At 43.8% G+C, this 20,391-nt stretch overlaps 1 protein-coding gene across 1 annotated transcript in view; it reads right to left on the bottom strand.

The window, feature by feature from the left end:
• The window catches only part of LOC134615187 (peroxidasin homolog), a 30,911-nt gene that overhangs the window by 9,642 nt on the left and 878 nt on the right, over positions 1–20,391 (bottom strand). Inside the window, exons 2-13 of the mRNA XM_063459669.1 lie at positions 16,476–16,547; positions 14,951–15,022; positions 13,412–13,483; positions 11,786–11,857; positions 11,398–11,469; positions 11,085–11,254; positions 10,683–10,800; positions 6,691–6,860; positions 3,829–4,101; positions 3,627–3,743; positions 1,601–1,759; positions 965–1,067 (exon numbers count right to left, since the gene is read on the bottom strand). Of these exons, the coding sequence (XP_063315739.1) occupies positions 965–1,067; positions 1,601–1,759; positions 3,627–3,743; positions 3,829–4,101; positions 6,691–6,860; positions 10,683–10,800; positions 11,085–11,254; positions 11,398–11,469; positions 11,786–11,857; positions 13,412–13,483; positions 14,951–15,022; positions 16,476–16,547 (1,470 nt within the window). The remainder of the gene's footprint in view (positions 1–964; positions 1,068–1,600; positions 1,760–3,626; positions 3,744–3,828; positions 4,102–6,690; positions 6,861–10,682; positions 10,801–11,084; positions 11,255–11,397; positions 11,470–11,785; positions 11,858–13,411; positions 13,484–14,950; positions 15,023–16,475; positions 16,548–20,391) is intronic.

The raw sequence follows: 20,391 nt of genomic DNA, 5'->3' as shown, positions 1-20,391 counted from the left end.
GTTCTGCCCAGCATATCATACAGCCAGGAATCCCTCAAATTATAGCATGGTACAAATTAAACATAATGAGAGGGAAGTGTGCAGGAAATTACTCTTTAACCCCTTAAATACACATGACGGAAATATTCCAGAAGTTGTGTCCTTCATTTTACAAAAAGAGCGGTATTCAACAGAAATTGGCACTTTTATAAATTAACCTACTTTCACCCTCCTGGCTGTCAATCAGACAACAGGTCCTGTTACTTCCTGGTTTGGTTAGCCCAGTGGAGATAAAGAGGCAGCAATTGCCCAGAACACCTGCCTTGTAAAGACTTCTCATTGAGCTGCATTGGGAAGTTAGTGATTGGACAGCCACAGAAAGTCTGGGCGGGGTTAGAAGAGGATGACTTGGAAAGGCTGCAGACAAAAGAACTGCAGCATTTTATAATTAAATGCGTACATGTTTTCAATGGGTGTATATCTACTCAATTGTTACAACATTTTTTATTGGAGTGTTCCTTTAATGTGTGCAATTTATATACTAAAATGAATCTACATTGTCTGACTATGTGGGAACAGTCATTATACTAACTAGAACTATGCAGCCTACCCAAGTGCCTGGTGGTGTGGAATAAAAGTACCAACATTTATCTGAGTGTCTGGTTTATTCCCAGTGAAAGCGAGCCTACTTAATGTCCCTTTTTGCATTAACAAAAACTACAAGTTCTGGTAAATCTGTCACTTCCTCCGTTTTTTAAACTATTATCCTGTAAAACACAGGGCACACCGACAGAAATGTAAACAATGAAATAACTGAAGTCAGACAATGTCAAATACATCATGGGCATTGTTTTTGCAAAAATATCAAAAGGGATATTTAGTCTGCAGTCCTTGCAGAGATTTGTAAGGACCCGTGCTGAATATTCAATGGATAAAGCAAATCAGTCCATCTACCAGCTAAACAGAAATCTAGGAACGTGCTCACGTGCTGAATAGATGTTGCTGAGTGGAGGTGATGCTTGCGTTCACTCCCCGGATCGCTTCCTGTAAAGATATCTTCACAAATTCATCGCCAACACGCACATCGTCTGCAGTGAAACAAAATAGATGTTTTACAGACTAGAACAAAGGAATGAGGTTAATCGATAATAAAATATATTTATATATATATATTAACACAAATTCATATTACAAATCTATATTAATGAAATAAACTAAAACGTGAATACTGCGAACGGACAACACAAATAGCTTGTCCTTTGGTGCGTTCCCGCTCAGGTCTCGAGCTGGTTTTAGTTTATTACAGGCATAACCTAAACCATTTGCATATGAGACTGACCCACCCGAAAGGACAGTCCAGACACAAAATGCAGGCCGGCTCCCCCAGCGAGGTGTGGATGATATACCCCTCCTCTAGGCACAGTGAGTATTGGGTTCATGTTTGGAGTGTTTTACCTTTTACCCTAGGCACTTTGTAAACAAACCAATAGAGTGCGAGAGAGAGAGACATTATGAGATGTGTACGTGGAGATTTTATTAGAATGGGTTAATATGTATTGCTTGTGAGAATCAGATACCATAGAGTGAAGAACCAGTCATACTGTGATAATATAGTCCTTACCGTGTGGCCTGACGCGCAGTTTCACAGTTACAGAGCTGACGCCAAGACTGCTGGTAGCGTGGCATTGGTACTCACTGGAATCACGCAGTCCTACTCTAAGCACCCGAAGAGTACCCGATGACAGAACATTGTGTCTTCCATCGTTTGGTAACTCTTCACCTACAGAACAGAGACAATTAAACTTCAACACAATTCAAACCAGCCTTAGTAGCATCAACGACGCACCTCTCCAATCACCGATCTGATCTAATAAATGTTACCAATCACCAATCTGATGTAATGAATGTAACCAATCACCGATCTGATGTAATGAATTTTACCAATCACTGATCTGATGTAATGAATGTTACCAATCACCGATCTGATGTAATGAATGTTACCAATCACCGATCTGATGTAATGAATGTTACCAATCACCGATCTGATGTAATGAATGTTACCAATCACTGATCTGATGTAATGAATGTTACCAATCACCGATCTGATGTAATGAATGTTACCAATCACCGATCTGATGTAATTAATGTTACCAATCACCGATCTGATCTAATGAATGTTACCGATCACCGATCTGATCTAATGAATGTTACCAATCACCGATCTGATCTAATGAATGTTACCAATCACCGATCTGATCTAATGAATGTTACCAATCACCGATCTGATGTAATGAATGTTACCAATCACCGATCTGATGTAATGAATGTTACCAATCACCGATCTGATGTAATGAATGTTACCAATCACCGATCTGATGTAATGAATGTTACCAATCACCGATCTGATGTAATGAATGTTACCAATCACCGATCTGATGTAATGAATGTTACCAATCACCGATCTGATCTAATGAATGTTACCAATCACCGATCTGATCTAATGAATGTTACCAATCACCGATCTGATCTAATGAATGTTACCATCACCGATCTGATGTAATGAATGTTACCAATCACCGATCTGATCTAATGAATGTTACCATCACCGATCTGATCTAATGAATGTTACCATCACCGATCTGATCTAATGAATGTTACCATCACCAATCTGATCTAATGAATGTTACCATCACCGATCTCATGTAATGAATGTTACCATTACCGATCTGATCTAATGAATGTTACCAATCACCAATCTGATCTAATGAATGTTACCAATCACCGATCTGATCTAATGAATGTTACCAATCACCGATCTGATGTAATGAATGTTACCAATCACCGATCTGATGTAATGAATGTTACCAATCACCGATCTGATCTAATGAATGTTACCAATCACCGATCTGATCTAATGAATGTTACCAATCACCAATCTGATCTAATGAATGTTACCAATCACCAATCTGATCTAATGAATGTTACCAATCACGATCTGATCTAATGAATGTTACCAATCACCGATCTGATGTAATGAATGTTACCAATCACCGATCTGATGTAATGAATGTTACCAATCAACGATCTGATGTAATGAATGTTACCAATCACTGATCTGATTAATGAATGCTACCAATCACGATCTGATGTAATGAATGTTACCAATCAACGATCTGATGTAATGAATGCTACCAATCAACGATCTGATTTAATGAATGTTACCAATCACTGATCTGATGTAATGAATGTTACCAATCACCGATCTGATGTAATGAATGTTACCAATCAACGATCTGATGTAATGAAGGTTACCAATCAACGATCTGATGTAATGAATGTTACCAATCACTGATCTGATTAATGAATGCTACCAATCACCGATCTGATGTAATGAATGTTACCAATCACCGATCTGATGTAATGAATGTTACCAATCACCGATCTGATGTAATGAAGGTTACCAATCAACGATCTGATGTAATGAATGTTTTCTGCAATCTATGGTTCCTGGCGCTTACCACACATATATAAATATATAAAAAGATAAAGCCTAAAAAGTGTCTAATTAAAAAGAATTATAACTTAACAATTCAATTAAAAAAAGTGTGCTTTACGCAGCAGCCCAGTGTGCCTCTGGCCCCAAACACCTGCTTTGGTCCATGATATCACAGGGGTTGGGTGTCCTTGTGCAGCGCACGGGAATTCTGTGTCACTGCCCTCTGTTACCGTTTGGTCACTGGGAGTCACAGTGAATTTCTGTTTGTCTGCAGATAAAATAAAAACCAACAACAGATAAAGCGGTTATACAGAAAATAATACAATTCTGTCATCAGCTGTAATTCCATATACCTTGTACAATAATCAGTGCAGATGCCTCGATAGACCCCTCATCGTTACTCGCATGACATCGATACAGTCCGTGATCGGAAATCTTAACGTTCTGGATAAAGAGCTCTCCAGAGCTGGTTACAGTAAACCTCTCACTACTGGGAATAGGGTCCCCATTATCTGTCGTCCAGGTAATTACAGGTTTAGGGTCCCCAAATACGCCACACTCCAGTGTCAAACTGCCCCCTAGAAGCACCTCTGTGTTCTGTGGGTGGATTATAAAGGCAGGCTTTGCTGGAAACAGAAAGGGATCATATAACACTATCATTTACAAAATTCTTAAACGAATGCAAACTCTACAAACTTGCCTCATAACACTCTGATTGGTTACTTAATCCACCAATCAGAGTGTTATGAGTCAAATTACACAGCGTGGGAAAATTCAAAAGAACTTTCCCACGCTGTGTAAAATGACACAGAGCACTCTGATTGGCTTAAACCAACCAATCAGAGTGTTCTAAGCCTAATTGCAGGGCGGGGCAAGGCTTTATAAGCTCAGTACGCGGCGTGCCCTCGAAGGGCGAACACGGATTAATTTTTTGGGGGCGCTCTTTTTTTTTTTTTTTTTTTTAAGTGCGACGGGTATGATGGATTTTTTTTTTGGCCTTTTTGGGGACTGAAGAAAGAAGATTTTAGAAAAAAGAAGACGTCAAATGGCAAGTTTAATTTTTGTTTTTACAGGTTAGTTATTTTATTCCCCCCTCAATATTTTTAGGGAGAGGGGGGTAGGTAGGGGATAGTTTGTTTTGGGTGGGGGTGACTAGGGGCTTGGGACCCCTAGTCACCTTGATTGGGGGGGGGGGAGGATTTTCATTTAGGGCCCCCACCCGCCGCTCAGGGGTGGGGGCCGGACAGTAGGTCCCCCCCCTATCTTTATTTAGGGCCCCCACCCACCGCTCAGGGGTGGGGGCCGGTGGGGGAGGACAGTAGGTCCCCCCCCTTATTGTTTTATTAGGGCCCCCACCCACCGCTCAGGGGTGGGGGCCGGGGGGGGAGGACAGTAGGTCCCCCCTCCATATCTTTATTTAGGGCCCCCACCGACCGCTCAGGGGTGGGGGCCAAGGGGGAGGACAGTAGGTCCCCCCCTTATTGTTTTATTATGGCCCCCACCCGCCGCTCAGGGGTGGGGGCCTGGGGGGAGGACAGTAGGGTCCCCCCTTATTGTTTTATTAGGGCCCCCACCCACAGCGCAGGGGTGGGGGCCAGGGGGGGAGGACAGTAGGTCCCTCCCCCCCATTATCATTCTGGCCCCCACCCGCCACACAGTGGTGGGGGATGTGGGGAAGGACAGTAGCCCCCCCCTCTTTATTTTGGGCCCCCAACCACCGCTCAGGGGTGGGGGCCAGGGGGAGAGGACAGTAGGTCCCCCCCCCCCCCCTCATTATCATTATGGCCCCCACCCGCCGCCCAGGGGTGGGGGCCTGGGTGGGGAGGACAGTAGGTCCCTCTCCCTCATTATATTCATGGCCCCCACCCGCCGCTCAGGGGTGGGGGCCTGGGGGGGGAGGACAGTAGGTTCCCCCCCCCCATTATCTTCATGGCCCCCCCCACCCGCCGCTCAGGGTGGGGGAGGGGGGAGGACAATAGGTCCGCCCCCCCTTATTGTAATTCATGTAATTTTTTTTCAATAGTGAGCAGCCACAGGCTGCTCACTGTTTAGTGGACATGCCCCTACTCGTGGTATAGCGAGTAGGGGCATTTGGGAGATTTTAATCTCCCTTGTGCTATTATGGGGGTCAAATTGACTCCCATAGAGTGAGGGGGGGACATGGGGGGCTTATGAAGTGGTGGGGAGCTCTGCTCCCTGCCGCTTGTATCTGTACATATTACAAGGAGGGAGCTGCACGCCTGTAGCTCCCTCCTTGTAACAAACTGAACGAACAAACGAACACTGATACTCCGTGTTAGTTTGTTCGTCTGATTTTTTTTATTCATTCATTCGTCTGTCTGATGAATGAATGAATATATGAAATTCCCGTTCGCATGTCCAGGTGTTTCACTGGGCATGTGCGGGAATCTCACAGTCTGTCTAGTGTGGGCAGATGACGTGTCCCACAGGGACTTCACCTACCCACACAAAGATGGCGGCGCCCTGAATATAGATCGGGGCAGAAGATACAGATTTAAAAAGAGGTAATGTGGGGGACTTAGGGGTATTTGGGGGTGACTAGTGGGTCAATTGGATGTAGTGGAGGCGGGAGGGGGGTAAAAACAAAAAAGGGATTTGGCATGACAGTGCCGCTTTAACAACTCAATCAAAGGTTTAAAAAGTACAAATATTGATATCTTTATTCAATACTTTACGTTAGACTGTTCTATATACATAAACGTGAAATCAAATAAAATAGTGATGCAAAAATGTGCTAGTGACTTAAAAAAGGAAAAATCTATGTAGCCTGCCAGGTGTATCTTATAAACAGCTACTGTGAAAGTATTCAGATACAAAGCAGCTCATATAGCTATTCAGATACACATTGTAAAGTATCTTTAGAATATTAAATAGGAATATAGCTACTAATACAGGTATGTAGCAGCAAAGAACAGGTGATCGTATACACTCGCGATCACATGGCCCAGGAGGGCAGGATCAGCAGCAGGGGGAGTGTCTGGAATGCCAAGTAAGTCCCCCCAATGCGATCGCTGGCGAGCAGGTAAATGCATAAGATGGCGTGGATGTGCTATGCCGCCCGCCGCCGTTTAGAGCTGGGTCCCCAAGGTAGGTACAGCACCCCCGCCGTCCTCAAGGGGTTAAAATAATGGGGCATTAGCTCCAGATTCTGCTTTGTGTGCCCCTCTCCTGGACACTAAGATCAAACTACTTACTGCGGCTGCCAAAGTAGCGTAGTACCGCTTCCTGCGTCCGCACCTCGCCAGCTATGTTTTTGGCTGCACACTGATAAACTCCTTTATCCGACTCTCTTGTATCTTGTATCATCAATGTCCCATCATGCAGCAGATTTAAACGGCCATCATAACTCAGATCAATCTCATTTCTGGAAAGAGGAAAGAAGTAATGAAATTGAACACAACAAAACTCTGTTCCCAGTTAATTAATTGTAGTAAATGTGTGAAGAGTAGTTCAGGTTCTATAGTTATGCTGGGTATCCCTCCCACCCACCAAACAGGTGGACAGTTGGACAATTCTCAGTCTTCAACATTCATCACAATATTCAACCATAACCTTATACACATCCTGAGCCTTCTTCAATTCCTTTACTGCGTTATCCTTATACACATCCTGAGCCTTCTTCAATTCCTTTACTGCGTTATCCTTTTACACATCCTGAGCATTCTTCAATTCCTTTACTGTGTTAGCCTTAAACACATCCTGAGCATTCTTCAATTCCTTTACTGTGTTACCTTATACACATCCCGAGCATTCTTCAATTCCTTTACTGTGTTAGCCTTATACACATCCTGAGCATTCTTCAATTCCTTTACTGTGTTAGCCTTATATACATCCTGAGTATTCTTCAATTCCTTTACTGTGTTAGCCTTATACACATCCTGAGCATTCTTCAATTCCTTTACTGTGTTAGCCTTATACACATCCCGAGCATTCTTCAATCCCTTTACTGTGTTAGCCTTATACACATCCTGAGCATTCTTCAATTCCTTTACTGTGTTAGCCTTATACACATCCTGAGCATTCTTCAATTCCTTTACTGTGTTAGCCTTATACACATCCTGAGCATTCTTCAATTCCTTTACTGTGTTAGCCTTATACACATTCTGAGCATTCTTCAATTCCTTTACTGTGTTAGCTTATACACATCCTGAGCATTCTTCAATTCCTTTACTGTGTTAGCCTTATACACATCCCGAGCATTCTTCAATTCCTTTACTGTGTTAGCCTTATACATATCCTGAACATTCTTCAATTCCTTTACTGTGTTAGCCTTATACACATCCCGAGCATTCTTCAATTCCTTTACTGTGTTAGCCTTATACACATCCTGAGCATTCTTCAATTCCTTTACTGTGTTGGCCTTATACATATCCTGAGCATTCTTCAATTCCTTTACTGTGTTAGCCTTATACACATCCTGAGCATTCTTCAATTCCTTTACTGTGTTAGCCTTATACACATCCCGAGCATTCTTCCATTCCTTTACTGTGTTATCCTTATACACATCCCGAGCATTCTTCAATTCCGTTACTGTGTTATCCTTATATACATCCGGAACGTTCTTCAATTCCTTAACTTATCCCGAGAATACTTTAACTCCTTTAACCTTCCTTGGATACATCTCCCCAAAAAGTGTTTTTCACTGTATTTAAACAATGCACTTAAAAAATGTGCATTTATTTTTATATTTTTTTCATTTGCTTACCAAATTCCCAATATTCTATCTTTTCATAGTTGCAGAACTGAATACAGTGAATACAATAATTTTATGCTAAAAGAGTTCCAAGTCAGTAGTTGCTGTGTTAATACTCTGTAGGAGATTCCTATCATATCCCACAGGAGGCGCTGGCAAAGCTCTATGGGAATTAAGGACTCTTCTACCCCCTGCTAGCTCTAAAGTAAATACTCTGCTGAAACGGAGCGTAATGTAAGTCAAGGAAGCATGGTGGGATGCTATGTGATTGACAACCAGGGAGGTGTGGCTAGGGCTGCCGACATAATGCCATGTAAACCCTAATGTCAGAGAAATGAGCAGAGCGACTGAATGGCCATGATCTATACACCAAAATCACTTCATTAAAGGGACACTGTAGGCACAACAACTATTTTTTTTTTTTTTTTTAATTCTTTATTTTAGATGTGCTAGGTTACATTTCAATATCAGCGACAAGAGTTTTGCATTGTACATGGTAAAATAGGAAATTGGTTAATTTCTCTGTCACATAGGTATGCACACATTTTATAATTTTTTAAACAGGTTACATTACATTGTTATAACAGGTTGCAGCACGTGCTTCTCTTCTGTTGGCTTTGGGTATGGTAAGCGATGGTGTGTCACCCTATGTAAGTGTCGTGTCTCCTCTGGTGTTGCGTCACTGTTGCTTTTGGCTGATGTGGTGTATGTACCAAGTGAGGTAGATTTTGTCTATGTGCCCTTGTATGAGCTAAGAGTGCCGTGCTATTTAAAAATGGGGGACTAAGGTGTAGTTGCATGTTAGTGGTTGCCCTTAACCCAGGGGCATGTGGGGGGGGAGTGAGTTCTGTAGTGTGTGGTACGAGTTGACTAGTGAACCCGACTTTGTTGTCTACTGCATGTGGACATGTATAAGCCAAACATAAAACATAAAACAAATAACATTTAGTTATCTACTGTAGCATCTGTCACGGGGACATATCAGTGCCCGAAATCTCTCTCTGAGTCCCGAGAGGTTGTTTCGGCCATGGCTAGCCGAGACATACAGTCCCTGTCAAGGCGTTGAGGATGCGCTTCCTTGGGATCGAGGTGTAAATGGGCTCGTCGTGGCAGGATGTCCCATCTGAGACGAGTTATTCGCTGTTCCAGGTGTGGGAAGGTTGGTGAGACCCAGTGTGGTGAGTATAGTGGGGATTTCGGTCTCAGATGTGACCTTGTAGGTGGTGCCGTCGTGGGTGAATGTCACAACTCTGGGCGCCCCCCAGCAATATTGTATTCCAGCACGTCTCAGGCGGCTAGTTAGTTCGTACAAAGTTTTCCGCCACTGCAGCGTTGCCCTAGTCAGGTCTTGGAAGAAAAGAAGTTGTGCGTTCTCAAATGTCAGGGGCGTCTTGCCCTTCACTGCCGACATGATAGTGATTTTATCCTGTGTCGTGGCGCAACACAGGATAATGTCTCTGGCTTCTGTGGGTGGTGAGTTGGGTCCATCTGGGAGCCGGTAGAAACTCTCCAAAATGATTTTCCGGGCTGTCGTTGGTGGTAGGATTGTAGCCAGTAGCCTCCTAAGAAAGTGCGGTAACTCGGTCTGAGTAATTGTCGTGGGCACTCCGCGGAGCTTTATGTGGTTGCGGCGCAGGCGATCCCCTTGGTTTGAGACCTGCACCGTTAGCGCCTGGTGGGCTGCTTGCAGGGTGTGCACTGCCTCTTTAAGCTGTATGATCTCGTTGTTGGTTGCCGTTATTTTCTCCGTCACTGCACCTATATTTTCGGTGTTTTGGCGCACTTCAGCTTTTATAGTGCCTATATCTTTGGCTAATAATGTCTGGATTTCGTTCATCCAGTGTTGGAGGTCTTGCTTGGTAGCCAAATTATGTTCCCCTATGGTTTGAAGGGCTGGTAGTTCAGTGCTGTGCCGGGCTGGGGTTGGGGCTGGTGAAATAGGCCTCGTTGGAGTATGAGAGGCTGCCTCCGCCGCCATCTTGGTTTGCGCCTGGCGTTGCAGCATTTCCCCGATATCGGGTTGTTCTGCCGGCATGTGCTGCTGACCTTTTTGTGTGCGGCGTCTCATTGTCGCAGAGGTGTGTGTCGGTGCTGTTGAGCTCACCTCTCCGTCTCCCGGATCGTGGTAACCCCGGTAGTCGTCGAGGAGAGTCTCCAGGGAGCAGAGGGCCTGTGAGTAGCAGGCCTTGGTTCGGCGCTTTGCCTTCCCGGTCTTCGGGGGTTGAAAGAAGGGCATCCGCCCGTTCCCCGTTGTGCCCTGAGTCGGTGCGAGGCCTCGGAGGTAATGTACTGCGGGTTGGTGGGCAGTTTTTACCCGGTTTCGCTCGTTTCGGACGGGAGCTAACAGAGATGGCGTCTGGTCGGGTTCAGTCCCAGGCTCCGCCCCCCGGCACTACAACTATTTAATCTCATTGAAATCTATTTCAGAAGACAGCGAGTATGCAGCATTCAAAATGCCACATTTGACAAAAAATAAAAATAAAAGAAGCTCACGTGTTATGCAGCCACACAATATGAGGTTTGGGGTTCCCCTCTGCCCGGCAGGTGAAATAAACAGTGTTCCCCAATGTGATGTCAGCATCTCGGGGTTCAGACAGAATGCGAGGGATCTCTGCAAAGAAAAACACAAATAATAATATGCAATCACGACCCCATCCCCAAATAAAAAGCAAAACACTAAATAATTAATTGAGTATATTAACAAGAGTTTAAAGATCTGCTGATCAGTTTCTTTAACGTAAAGGAAGCAAAAATACTAAAGCGGGCACAAAACCTGCAGTTCATACCTTATAATTGTTATTTTAGAATCTAATATTTCAATAAAGGTTTTTTAATTGGCAGGCGTCCTTCTGCTGAACAGCTGCTCTATAAGGCACAGAATGAGGGCCTGCTCACCACATTTGAACTGATCAGCTGACAGTGAGCTCACAGATTTCCCCTGTAGGTGTGTCGGCTGTTCACAGGTAGCCGCGGCATGCGCACTGCTCTTAACTGCGTATTTCCTCAAGAGATCTGCTAGCCACATGAGCTCACAGTCACAGGTTAATGGATTGGAGTCTAGACGTCTGTCAAATATAAAACAAACAAAAAACATTCAGCAAGACCCTCCCCTTGCGCAGAAATCACATACCATCGTTCCCATTGAGAGACCTGGCAGTGAAACAAACATGGCTTCCCATTCAAGTAAAAAAAAAAAGATTTTACTTACAGGCGAGTCAACGATGGGAGCAGAGAGAAGGTAAGTGGCTGGATCCTGGTGATTCGGTTGTTTTGTAAGAATCTGAGTGAAGCAAAGACACTGAGTTATATGCAGATAACACAACACAATAAAATGGGAAAGACGTGTTTTCCTTTCGAAGCCGTTCATATAAATGGAGAAATAAAAGCCGTAACCTGTTAACTAATATGTATCTGTGCTCTCCTGAGTTTAACATGAAAGCTATGTTTCCTGTTACTGCTTGACGATTTTTAGGGACTGTTTTGCCCTGAACTAAAGTCAACCTTTAAAAGAAAAACAAACAAATAATAAAAGCATTGCAGGGAAATCTAAACACTTATTATGTTCTTTTCCACAATAGTACAAATACGCCTCTTACAGTCTTTCCAGTTTGGGCAGCTCTCCTAAAGTGTCTGCAGCCAAATGCTCCAGCTTATTGAAATGAAGATATCTGAAACAAACATGAGGTCATTCAAATTAAAATCACATGGAAAAACAATGACAAACTAAAACTACAAGCAAAGTAACAAGAGGTCTTAAATTAGAGGGGCGAAGGTTTAAATATAATATCAGGAAGTATTACTTTACTGAGAGGGTAGTGGATGCATGGAATAGCCTTCCAGCTGAAGTGGTAGAGGTTAACACAGTAAAGGAGTTTAAGCATGCGTGGGATAGGCATAAGGCTATCCTAACTATAAGATAAGGCCAGGGACTAATGAAAGTATTTAGAAAACTGGGCAGACTAGATGGGCCGAATGGTTCTTATCTGCCGTCACATTCTATGTTTCTATGTAAGCAAAGTATTTGGGAATTAGTTTAACAAAATGTGACTTTTATTCTTAGCAATGTTTTCATTTACATAAACCGTTACCTTAAGTTGTGAAGTCTCCTAAATTACTCTGAATGTACCGTCCCCTAGGCACCTCCCCTCTCTGGGAAGTAGGTTTTTACAATCGTTATAAAACACCATCAATGAGATTTCATCTATTTACACAAACCTGCCCTCTCCCCATTAGGGCCACTCTCCGTATAAAGGAAGCACACGGCATGGAATGGGTGAAATGATCACCGTTATAATATGAATTGCATTGGGCTGGACACAGAACCTTATTTGCTGGGTCTAACTTTAACTCAGTCCAGAGTCCCTTCTACGAATCACTCACAATAGACAGTAAGAGGTTTCCCTGTAAACCTCCCAGCATGCAATGCTAGAAGTGACATTTGTGAGGACAATGAATTTAAGGTAGCAATATATAGATCCCTCTGTATAACGGTTACAATCGATTCTGTATCTTCACACACCGTGTTTGACATTTGAAGTGAACCTGTCGTGATAGAGAGAAGCTTGACGTTTTCTAACATCTTGCTTGAATCATATTATACAATTATTAATTCCATTAATACTGTTAAAAGCTCATACTTTAATTTATTTCCGGTACCCCCGTCTCCCACTGAGAGCACCAATCATGTTTCAGTGGGTGTTACACTGGCTGTAAGATGCACCTCTCCTGTATACTCCGATTGGGGAGAACTGACGTGCGGTTTAGAATTGCTCGGTGTAAATAAAACGTATCTGTTCTTTCCATTCTCACATTGCCCATTTCAAAGCTGCAATAGATCATTCTGGCTGTTTCGCTGCTCTCTGTGCTGCTCTAAGAGCTTGCCCCTTCTCCCTGAGCTCCCTTGGATTCAAGCAGGAGAGACGCCCAGAGACGGGTTACCTAGAAATAGACATGGAGAGCGCTGCCTTCTTATTGCTGTGCCAATTGGCACAGACTGACAGGAGGGGGAAGGGTTGTTTTTTTAAACCTCTGATTTTCATGAAAACCAATGCAATTTTCCTAGCACAGCGGATAGCTGGAATTTGATTCCCAGTTATTTAAAATGAAGATGTATTGTCAGGACAGGTACCATTTAAGAACTTTGTATTTTAAGAGTGCTGGTTACAGAATCACGTGTCTTTGAAATGCATTCTGCAGAGAGCTGGGCTCACACTCCTACTTACAGCTGCTCCAGGGAGCGCAGACCTTGAAATGAATTCTTCTGGATATTCTGAATTTCATTCTTGTAAAGGTAGCTTTAATGGGAAACAAAAACAGTACATCGCTTTAAAAACTGGACTTGGAGGTGATAGGACAGTGTCCTGACGTCTGTCTCTGTATTAGGAGAAGAAGACGTAATGTTTGTATATCAGGAGGTGAGAGGTAGGTGTCCTGATGTCGGTGTATTAGGAGGAGGTGAGAGGTAGGTGTCCTGATGTCTGTGTATTAGGAGGAGGTGAGAGGTAGGTGTCCTGATGTCTGTGTATGAGGAGGAGGTAAGAGGTAGGTGTCCTGATGTCTGTATATTAGGAGGAGGTGAGAGGTAGGTGTCCTGATGTCTGTGTATTAGGAGGAGGTGAGAGGTACGTGTCCTGATGTCTGTGTATTAGGAGGAGGTGAGAGGTACGTGTCCTGATGTCTGTGTATTAGGAGGCGGTTAGAGGTACGTGTCCTGATGTCTGTGTATTAGGAGGAGGTGAGAGGTAGGTGTCCTGATGTCTGTGTATTAGGAGGAGGTGAGAGTTACGTGTCCTGATGTCTGTGTATTAGGAGGAGGTAAGAGGTCCGTGTTCTGATGTCTGTGTATTAGGAGAAGGTGAGAGGTACGTGTCCTGATGTCTGTGTATTAGGAGGAGGTGGAAGGTACGTGTCCTGATGTCTGTGTATTAGGAGGAGGTGAGAGGTAGGTGTCCTGATGTCTGTGTATTAGGAGGAGGTGAGAGGTACGTGTCCTGATGTCTGTGTATTAGGAGGAGGTGAGAGGTAGGTGTCCTGATGTCTGTGTATTAGGAGGAGGTGAGAGGTAGGTGTCCTGATGTCTGTGTATGAGGAGGAGGTAAGAGGTAGGTGTCCTGATGTCTGTATATTAGGAGGAGGTAAGAGGTAGGTGTCCTGATGTCTGTATATTAGGAGGAGGTGAGAGGTAGGTGTCCTGATGTCTGTGTATTAGGAGGTGAGAGGTACATGTCCTGATGTCTGTGTATTAGGAGGAGGTGAGAGGTACGTGTCCTGATGTCTGTGTATTAGGAGGAGGTGAGAGGTACGTGTCCTGATGTCTGTGTATTAGGAGGAGGTTAGAGGTACATGTCCTGATGTCTGTGTATTAGGAGGAGGTGAGAGGTAGGTGTCCTGATGTCTGTGTATTAGGAGGAGGTGAGAGGTACGTGTCCTGATGTCTGTGTATTAGGAGGAGGTGAGAGTTACGTGTCCTGATGTCTGTGTATTAGGAGGAGGTAAGAGGTCCGTGTTCTGATGTCTGTGTATTAGGAGAAGGTGAGAGGTACGTGTCCTGATGTCTGTGTATTAGGAGGAGGTGGAAGGTACGTGTCCTGATGTCTGTGTATCAGGAGGAGGTGAGAGGTAGGTGTCCTGATGTCTGTGTATTAGGAGGAGGTGAGAGGTACGTGTCCTGATGTCTGTGTATTAGGAGGAGGTGAGAGGTACGTGTCCTGATGTCTGTGTATTAGTAACAGGTAGGTGATCATGATATGAAGGAAGCTTACAGAAATCGGAGGTTGTCTAATCCTTGGAGTGATCCATGCGTTATAATTCTGATGTGATTATTGTTCAGTAATCTAAAGGGGAAAACAAACTCCATTTAAAAACTATAATAATTTCACTAGCTGTGCTGCAACACACAGAATCATTAAAATACCCAAACTGCAGCCCCAGCGCACCGTACCCAAACTGCAGCCCCTGACAAACTGTACCCAAACTGCAGCCCCTGCCCACCGTACCCAAACTGCAGCCCCAGCGCACCGTACCCAAACTGCAGTCCCAGCGCACCGTACCCAAACTGCAGTCCCAGCGCACCGTACCCAAACTGCAGTCCCAGCGCACCGTACCCAAACTGCAGTCCCAGCGCACCGTACCCAAACTGCAGTCCCAGCGCACCGTACCCAAACTGCAGCCCCAGCGCACCGTACCCAAACTGCAGTCCCAGCGCACCGTACCCAAACTGCAGTCCCAGCGCACCGTACCCAAACTGCAGTCCCAGCGCACCGTACCCAAACTGCAGCCCCAGCGCACCATCCCCAAACTTCAGCCCCAGCGCACCATACCCAAACTGCAGCCCCTGCCCACTGTACCCAAACTGCAGCCCCTGCGCACCGTACCCAAACTGCAGCCCCAGCGCACCGTACCCAAACTGCAGCCCCAGCGCACCGTACCCAAACTGCAGCCCCAGCGCACCATGCCCAAACTGCAGCCCCTGCCCACTGTACCCAAACTGCAGCCCCAGCGCACCGTACCCAAACTGCAGCCCCAGCTCACCGTACCCAAACTGTAGCCCTTGCCCACTGTACCCAAACTGCAGCCCCAGCACACCGTACCCAAACTGCAGCCCCAGCACACCGTACCCAAACTGCAGCCCCAGCACACCGTACCCAAACTGCAGCCCCTGCCCACTGTACCCAAGCTGCTCCCCTGCCCACCGTACCCAAACTGCAGCCCCAGCGCACCGTACCCAAACTGCAGCCCCTGCCCACTGTACCCAAACTGCAGCCCCAGCGCACCGTACCCAAACTGCAGCCCCAGCGCACCGTACCCAAACTGTAGCCCCTGCAACTGTACCAAAACTGCAGCCACAGCGCACCGTACCCAAACTTCAGCCCCTGCCCACTGTACCCAAACTGCAGCCCCAGCGCACCGTACCCAAACTGGAGCCCCTGCCCACTGTACCCAAGCTGCTCCCCTGTACCACCATCCCCAAACTGCAGACCCTGCCCATTGTACCCAAAACGCAGCCCTGGCCCAGCATAACCAAACTGCACCCCCGTACCACCATACCCTCAAGCAACGTCTAACATGAAAGAAAGCAGTTTTACTAAGTATTGTAACGTGGAGCAGTCCCCAAGGAAACAGCAAAACATTTCACTGGTTTCCGTGGAGATTCACCCATTTTTCTGTGAAGTTTTTACGAATCTCTGTCAAACGAATCTGAAGAGAGGACCCACAATGAGGTGAAGAAGAAAAAAACAAAAAACTCCATTTGTGCTCTCAGCTCAAAGAACAAAGAAGAATTCTCACAAAGTATTGAGGTGCCGCAGTTTCTGGAGATGATCTGAGTTAATCTCTCGGATACGGTTAAAGCGCAAATCCCTAGAGAGAGAGACGGACAAACAGAGACATGGGTCACAATTCATTTTACGTTTTGGGAATGTACCTTTCTTTGAGATGAAATAATTAGGAGGCATACACCAATGTAAAGCTGTTAATTCATACAACACATTTAGGAACATCATAAAAAAAGTACCTCAATTCCTGCACCAGTCATTAAGTTACAAAGGTTCAGAGCAGCCAATCAGCAATAGGAGGTCAGATGCATGCTGTGAGATCTCATTTTCCAAGCACCATAGGGACTGACATGGAGGGGTCCAAGTACAAATGGCTCATTACAAACAGCAAGATCATTTTTAAAAATCTCAATATACAGACTATTCGTAACATACGGACAATGCGACCAATGGAGGTGACGCAGAGCACCCACAACATGCTGGAAGTGCGCTGAATGGCATGAAAATACAATCATTTACTGGTCTGTATATATGTGGAAGGGGGAAGTATACGTTGAGACGACGTAAGGAAGACACAGTGTCGAAACGCGTTGTGTTGCTGGTGTACTGTTTTACCCATATACTACTCAATGGTTGGAGAAGTCTTTTTCTTAATTAAATTAAAGTTTTTTTTGTTAAGCTTTTAAATAAATGTTCTTTTTTGATAATCCTGGTTTATCTCCCTTTCTTTGGAAGACCTGTGAAATATTTGCTCCAGACTTTTTTTAGAATCCTTAGACCCATGCTGTATATACCCGAGCCAGTATTTATGGGCTCAATAATACGTGAAAACAAACAAACAAACAAACAAACAAACACACACAAAGTTTTTGTTGATGGACTTATACAGACATACTGCACAATACATTTTTGTATTCTTGTTTTTTATCCTGAAGTGAATATTTGCATGTTTTCTATTTTCACCTTGTTTTTATTGTGGATAGTGGACAACGTACCACCACACTGCATTATTTGGGGCCATGCTTGACACACAGAGCTTACAATTGAATTATTGGGCTTGTCACTCATCGAGGATAACGCTGCCCTGACAGAGAATTATACTGTGTTTTTATCCCCCCCCCCTTCTCTCTAATACAACCATACAAGCAAGAGAATTATGTTCAGCATAGTAAAGTAGGTAGAAGCAGCCACACAACTTAGCGGTTTACACTCATAACGTATATACTTGCAGATGGAAATAAGGAAGTTCTGATCATTTTGGGGAGTTCCAATGTTACTTTAAAATAATAACTAAACAAAACACCCAACAAATGGTACGAAGATCTAGGATAACAAACAAGCCTTTGTCTACCAGGACCACCTGCCCCGTGTGAGACAGCCGAGAGCCCACCCAATCCAAGAACAACCAGGGCTGTGAGAATGTCCTGCTCGTATTAGAACATTGAGAAACAGTTAGAAATGCATGATGTCACATTAAGCACTCACCGGGACTGTCTCTCCTAAAGGGGCAGCAAAAAAACCTGTCTTAGCAACTGTTCCCTCAAAGCTTTGTTTTGTGACAGCTACAGCATTTGACAATGGATGAACCAATAGCAGAGTAAAATACAGGACTGCAGTAGGGGGACTAAAAACTGAACGGTTTCCATATGAACATAAAAAGTACTCGATGTTAACTGTCTGGTGTTGTGATAAATATATTTTAAATGCAGGTATCTGGCACACACACAGCGGCAGTTCACTGAGAGCTGGCTACCCAAACATTGAAAACATTTTAAGAAATGTATTACTTTACTTTGGGGCCGAAAAAAATAAATTGTTATATCAGCATTTAAAAAAGGCATTGCCTTATATATACATGAGACGCACTTGGAAATAGCTGTATAATGAGGTAGTGTCCCTGAACGAGCAGCCAGCAGCATTTTGAAGAACATGCAAGGAAAAGAACAACACGCAGTTTCAGGAGAGGTCAGCCAAAGCGAGTATTTAGACGCATGCTTCCCCAAACTCCGGCCCTCTAGATGTTGCTGAATTATGACTCCCACGATTCTCAGCCTATTTCATTCATAGAATCATGGGAGTTGTAGTTCAGCATCATCTGGAGGGCCGGAGTTTGGGGAAGCCTGATCTAGAGCCTTGCACTACTTGGCTTTACTCACGCCTGGAAGCAGGGAACGCAGAGAATGTACATTACAGCAGGTGTCAGCACACACTTGGCGCACTACCTGCACAGGTGCAAACATCACAGAAATGCTCACTGCGGCCGATGATCAAAAGGTGCATGCTAACTAAGGCTGCCAAAATTCACCCCAGCAGAGTTGACTTGTAAACCAGAAAAGGTGTATGGTACCCCTAGGGCAGTGTTTGGCGATGTTGTATTTGAAAGCCCAGAATCAGTATTAAAAGGCTCACAAGACACATTCCAGTTAACAATGCAAAACTGTAGCAGATGTTATACAAAATAAAAACATGTCTCACTTTTAGTTTTTCTGAATCTGAAAATCTAAGTATGGGGCAAATACAGATACCGAAAGGAAATGGACAATAGGGTAATGCTTAATCTTGATGTAAATCGGAAAGGTGAGCGAACAGTGATATACACTGCTCAAAAAAATAAAGGGGAACACTTAAACAACACAATGTGCCACACACACTACGGAGCCACATTTTGACTTGTTTTAAGGACATTACATCAAAGTTGGATCAGCCTGTAGTGTGTTTTTCCACTTTAATTTTGAGTGTGACTCCAAATTCAGACCTCCATGGGTTGAAAAATTTGATTTCCATTTTTTTTTTTTGTGTGATTTTCTTGTCAGCACATTCAACTATGTAAAGAACAAAGTATTTGAGAAGAATATTTAATTCATTCAGATCTAGGATGTGTTCTTTTTGTGTTCCCTTTATTTTTTTGAGCAGTGTATTATATATGGTTTATTCGCTGTCGAAACAACTGGAGACAATTGGATCATTTTCCCATCTGTTTTGCATTCGGGTTACAATTTTTAAGATTTTTGCCAAAATGTGAATGTGACATTGCAATGTCCGTCTGAAAAAATAGCAAACACGAAAAAGTGAGTGAAACAGATCTGAAAATATCACGAGAAGCAATAATTTGCATGAAACGCCCAATCTGTGCCTTTTTAGGATAGCAATGGGTTTGTTTCGCTTTTCCCCTTTACCACTGCAGCTCTTAATATTGGCCATTTAAAGTTGAATTTATTCTCAGTTATCATCTAACCTGTCAAACAACTTTATTTTCTTTCCTTTCCCAGTATTACTTTACAAAACACTAAACATTTACAGCTAATCTTACACGTCCGGAATGTGGTGAAGTTCGAGATACGATAATTGTATCCAGTTGCTTCACGAAGGAGTTTAAAAAGCCAGATAGACGTTTCTATCCACAATAAGTCATGGCTTTTTGTAAATGTTTGGCCATAGCATGTAATCAGGAACGTTATTTAGTGGGGACTCTTGCTTGCGTGTTTGGATTCTGGTGTTTTGGAGAACGGCTGGTTCAGTTTGAAGCATACACTTGCAATGATGTAATCTGACAAAACACTGGGAGACTAGTCTCTCTAAATAAAAAAACACAGACCCACTGGTCACTTGCATTTAAAATATACCATGTGCAGAGGCACTGTGCCAGTCTGGATAAAAATACAGAATTTCATAGTCTCCCCTGGCCCTGGTGAATGGTGTCTAGTGGGGTTTATCCACTAAACAGGGAATACAAGGTTAATACACAAACTTGCAAATTAAAAACAAACAAACAAGTAGTTAAATTAACTCCAAGGCCTGATTTCATATTTTTGAAATGATAACGGTTTGAAAAAGTTGCCAAATTATTTATCTATCCACAGAAATCACTATTAAAGGCTATGGGGATATTCATAGACAAATAAGTTGAAAACCTTTTCTAACAGATTGTG

The sequence above is a fragment of the Pelobates fuscus genome, chromosome 6, assembly GCF_036172605.1.
Source record: "Pelobates fuscus isolate aPelFus1 chromosome 6, aPelFus1.pri, whole genome shotgun sequence".
Taxonomy (NCBI): domain Eukaryota; kingdom Metazoa; phylum Chordata; class Amphibia; order Anura; family Pelobatidae; genus Pelobates; species Pelobates fuscus.
Note: the sequence above shows the minus strand (reverse complement) of the source record. Positions and strands in the feature narration are given on the sequence as shown.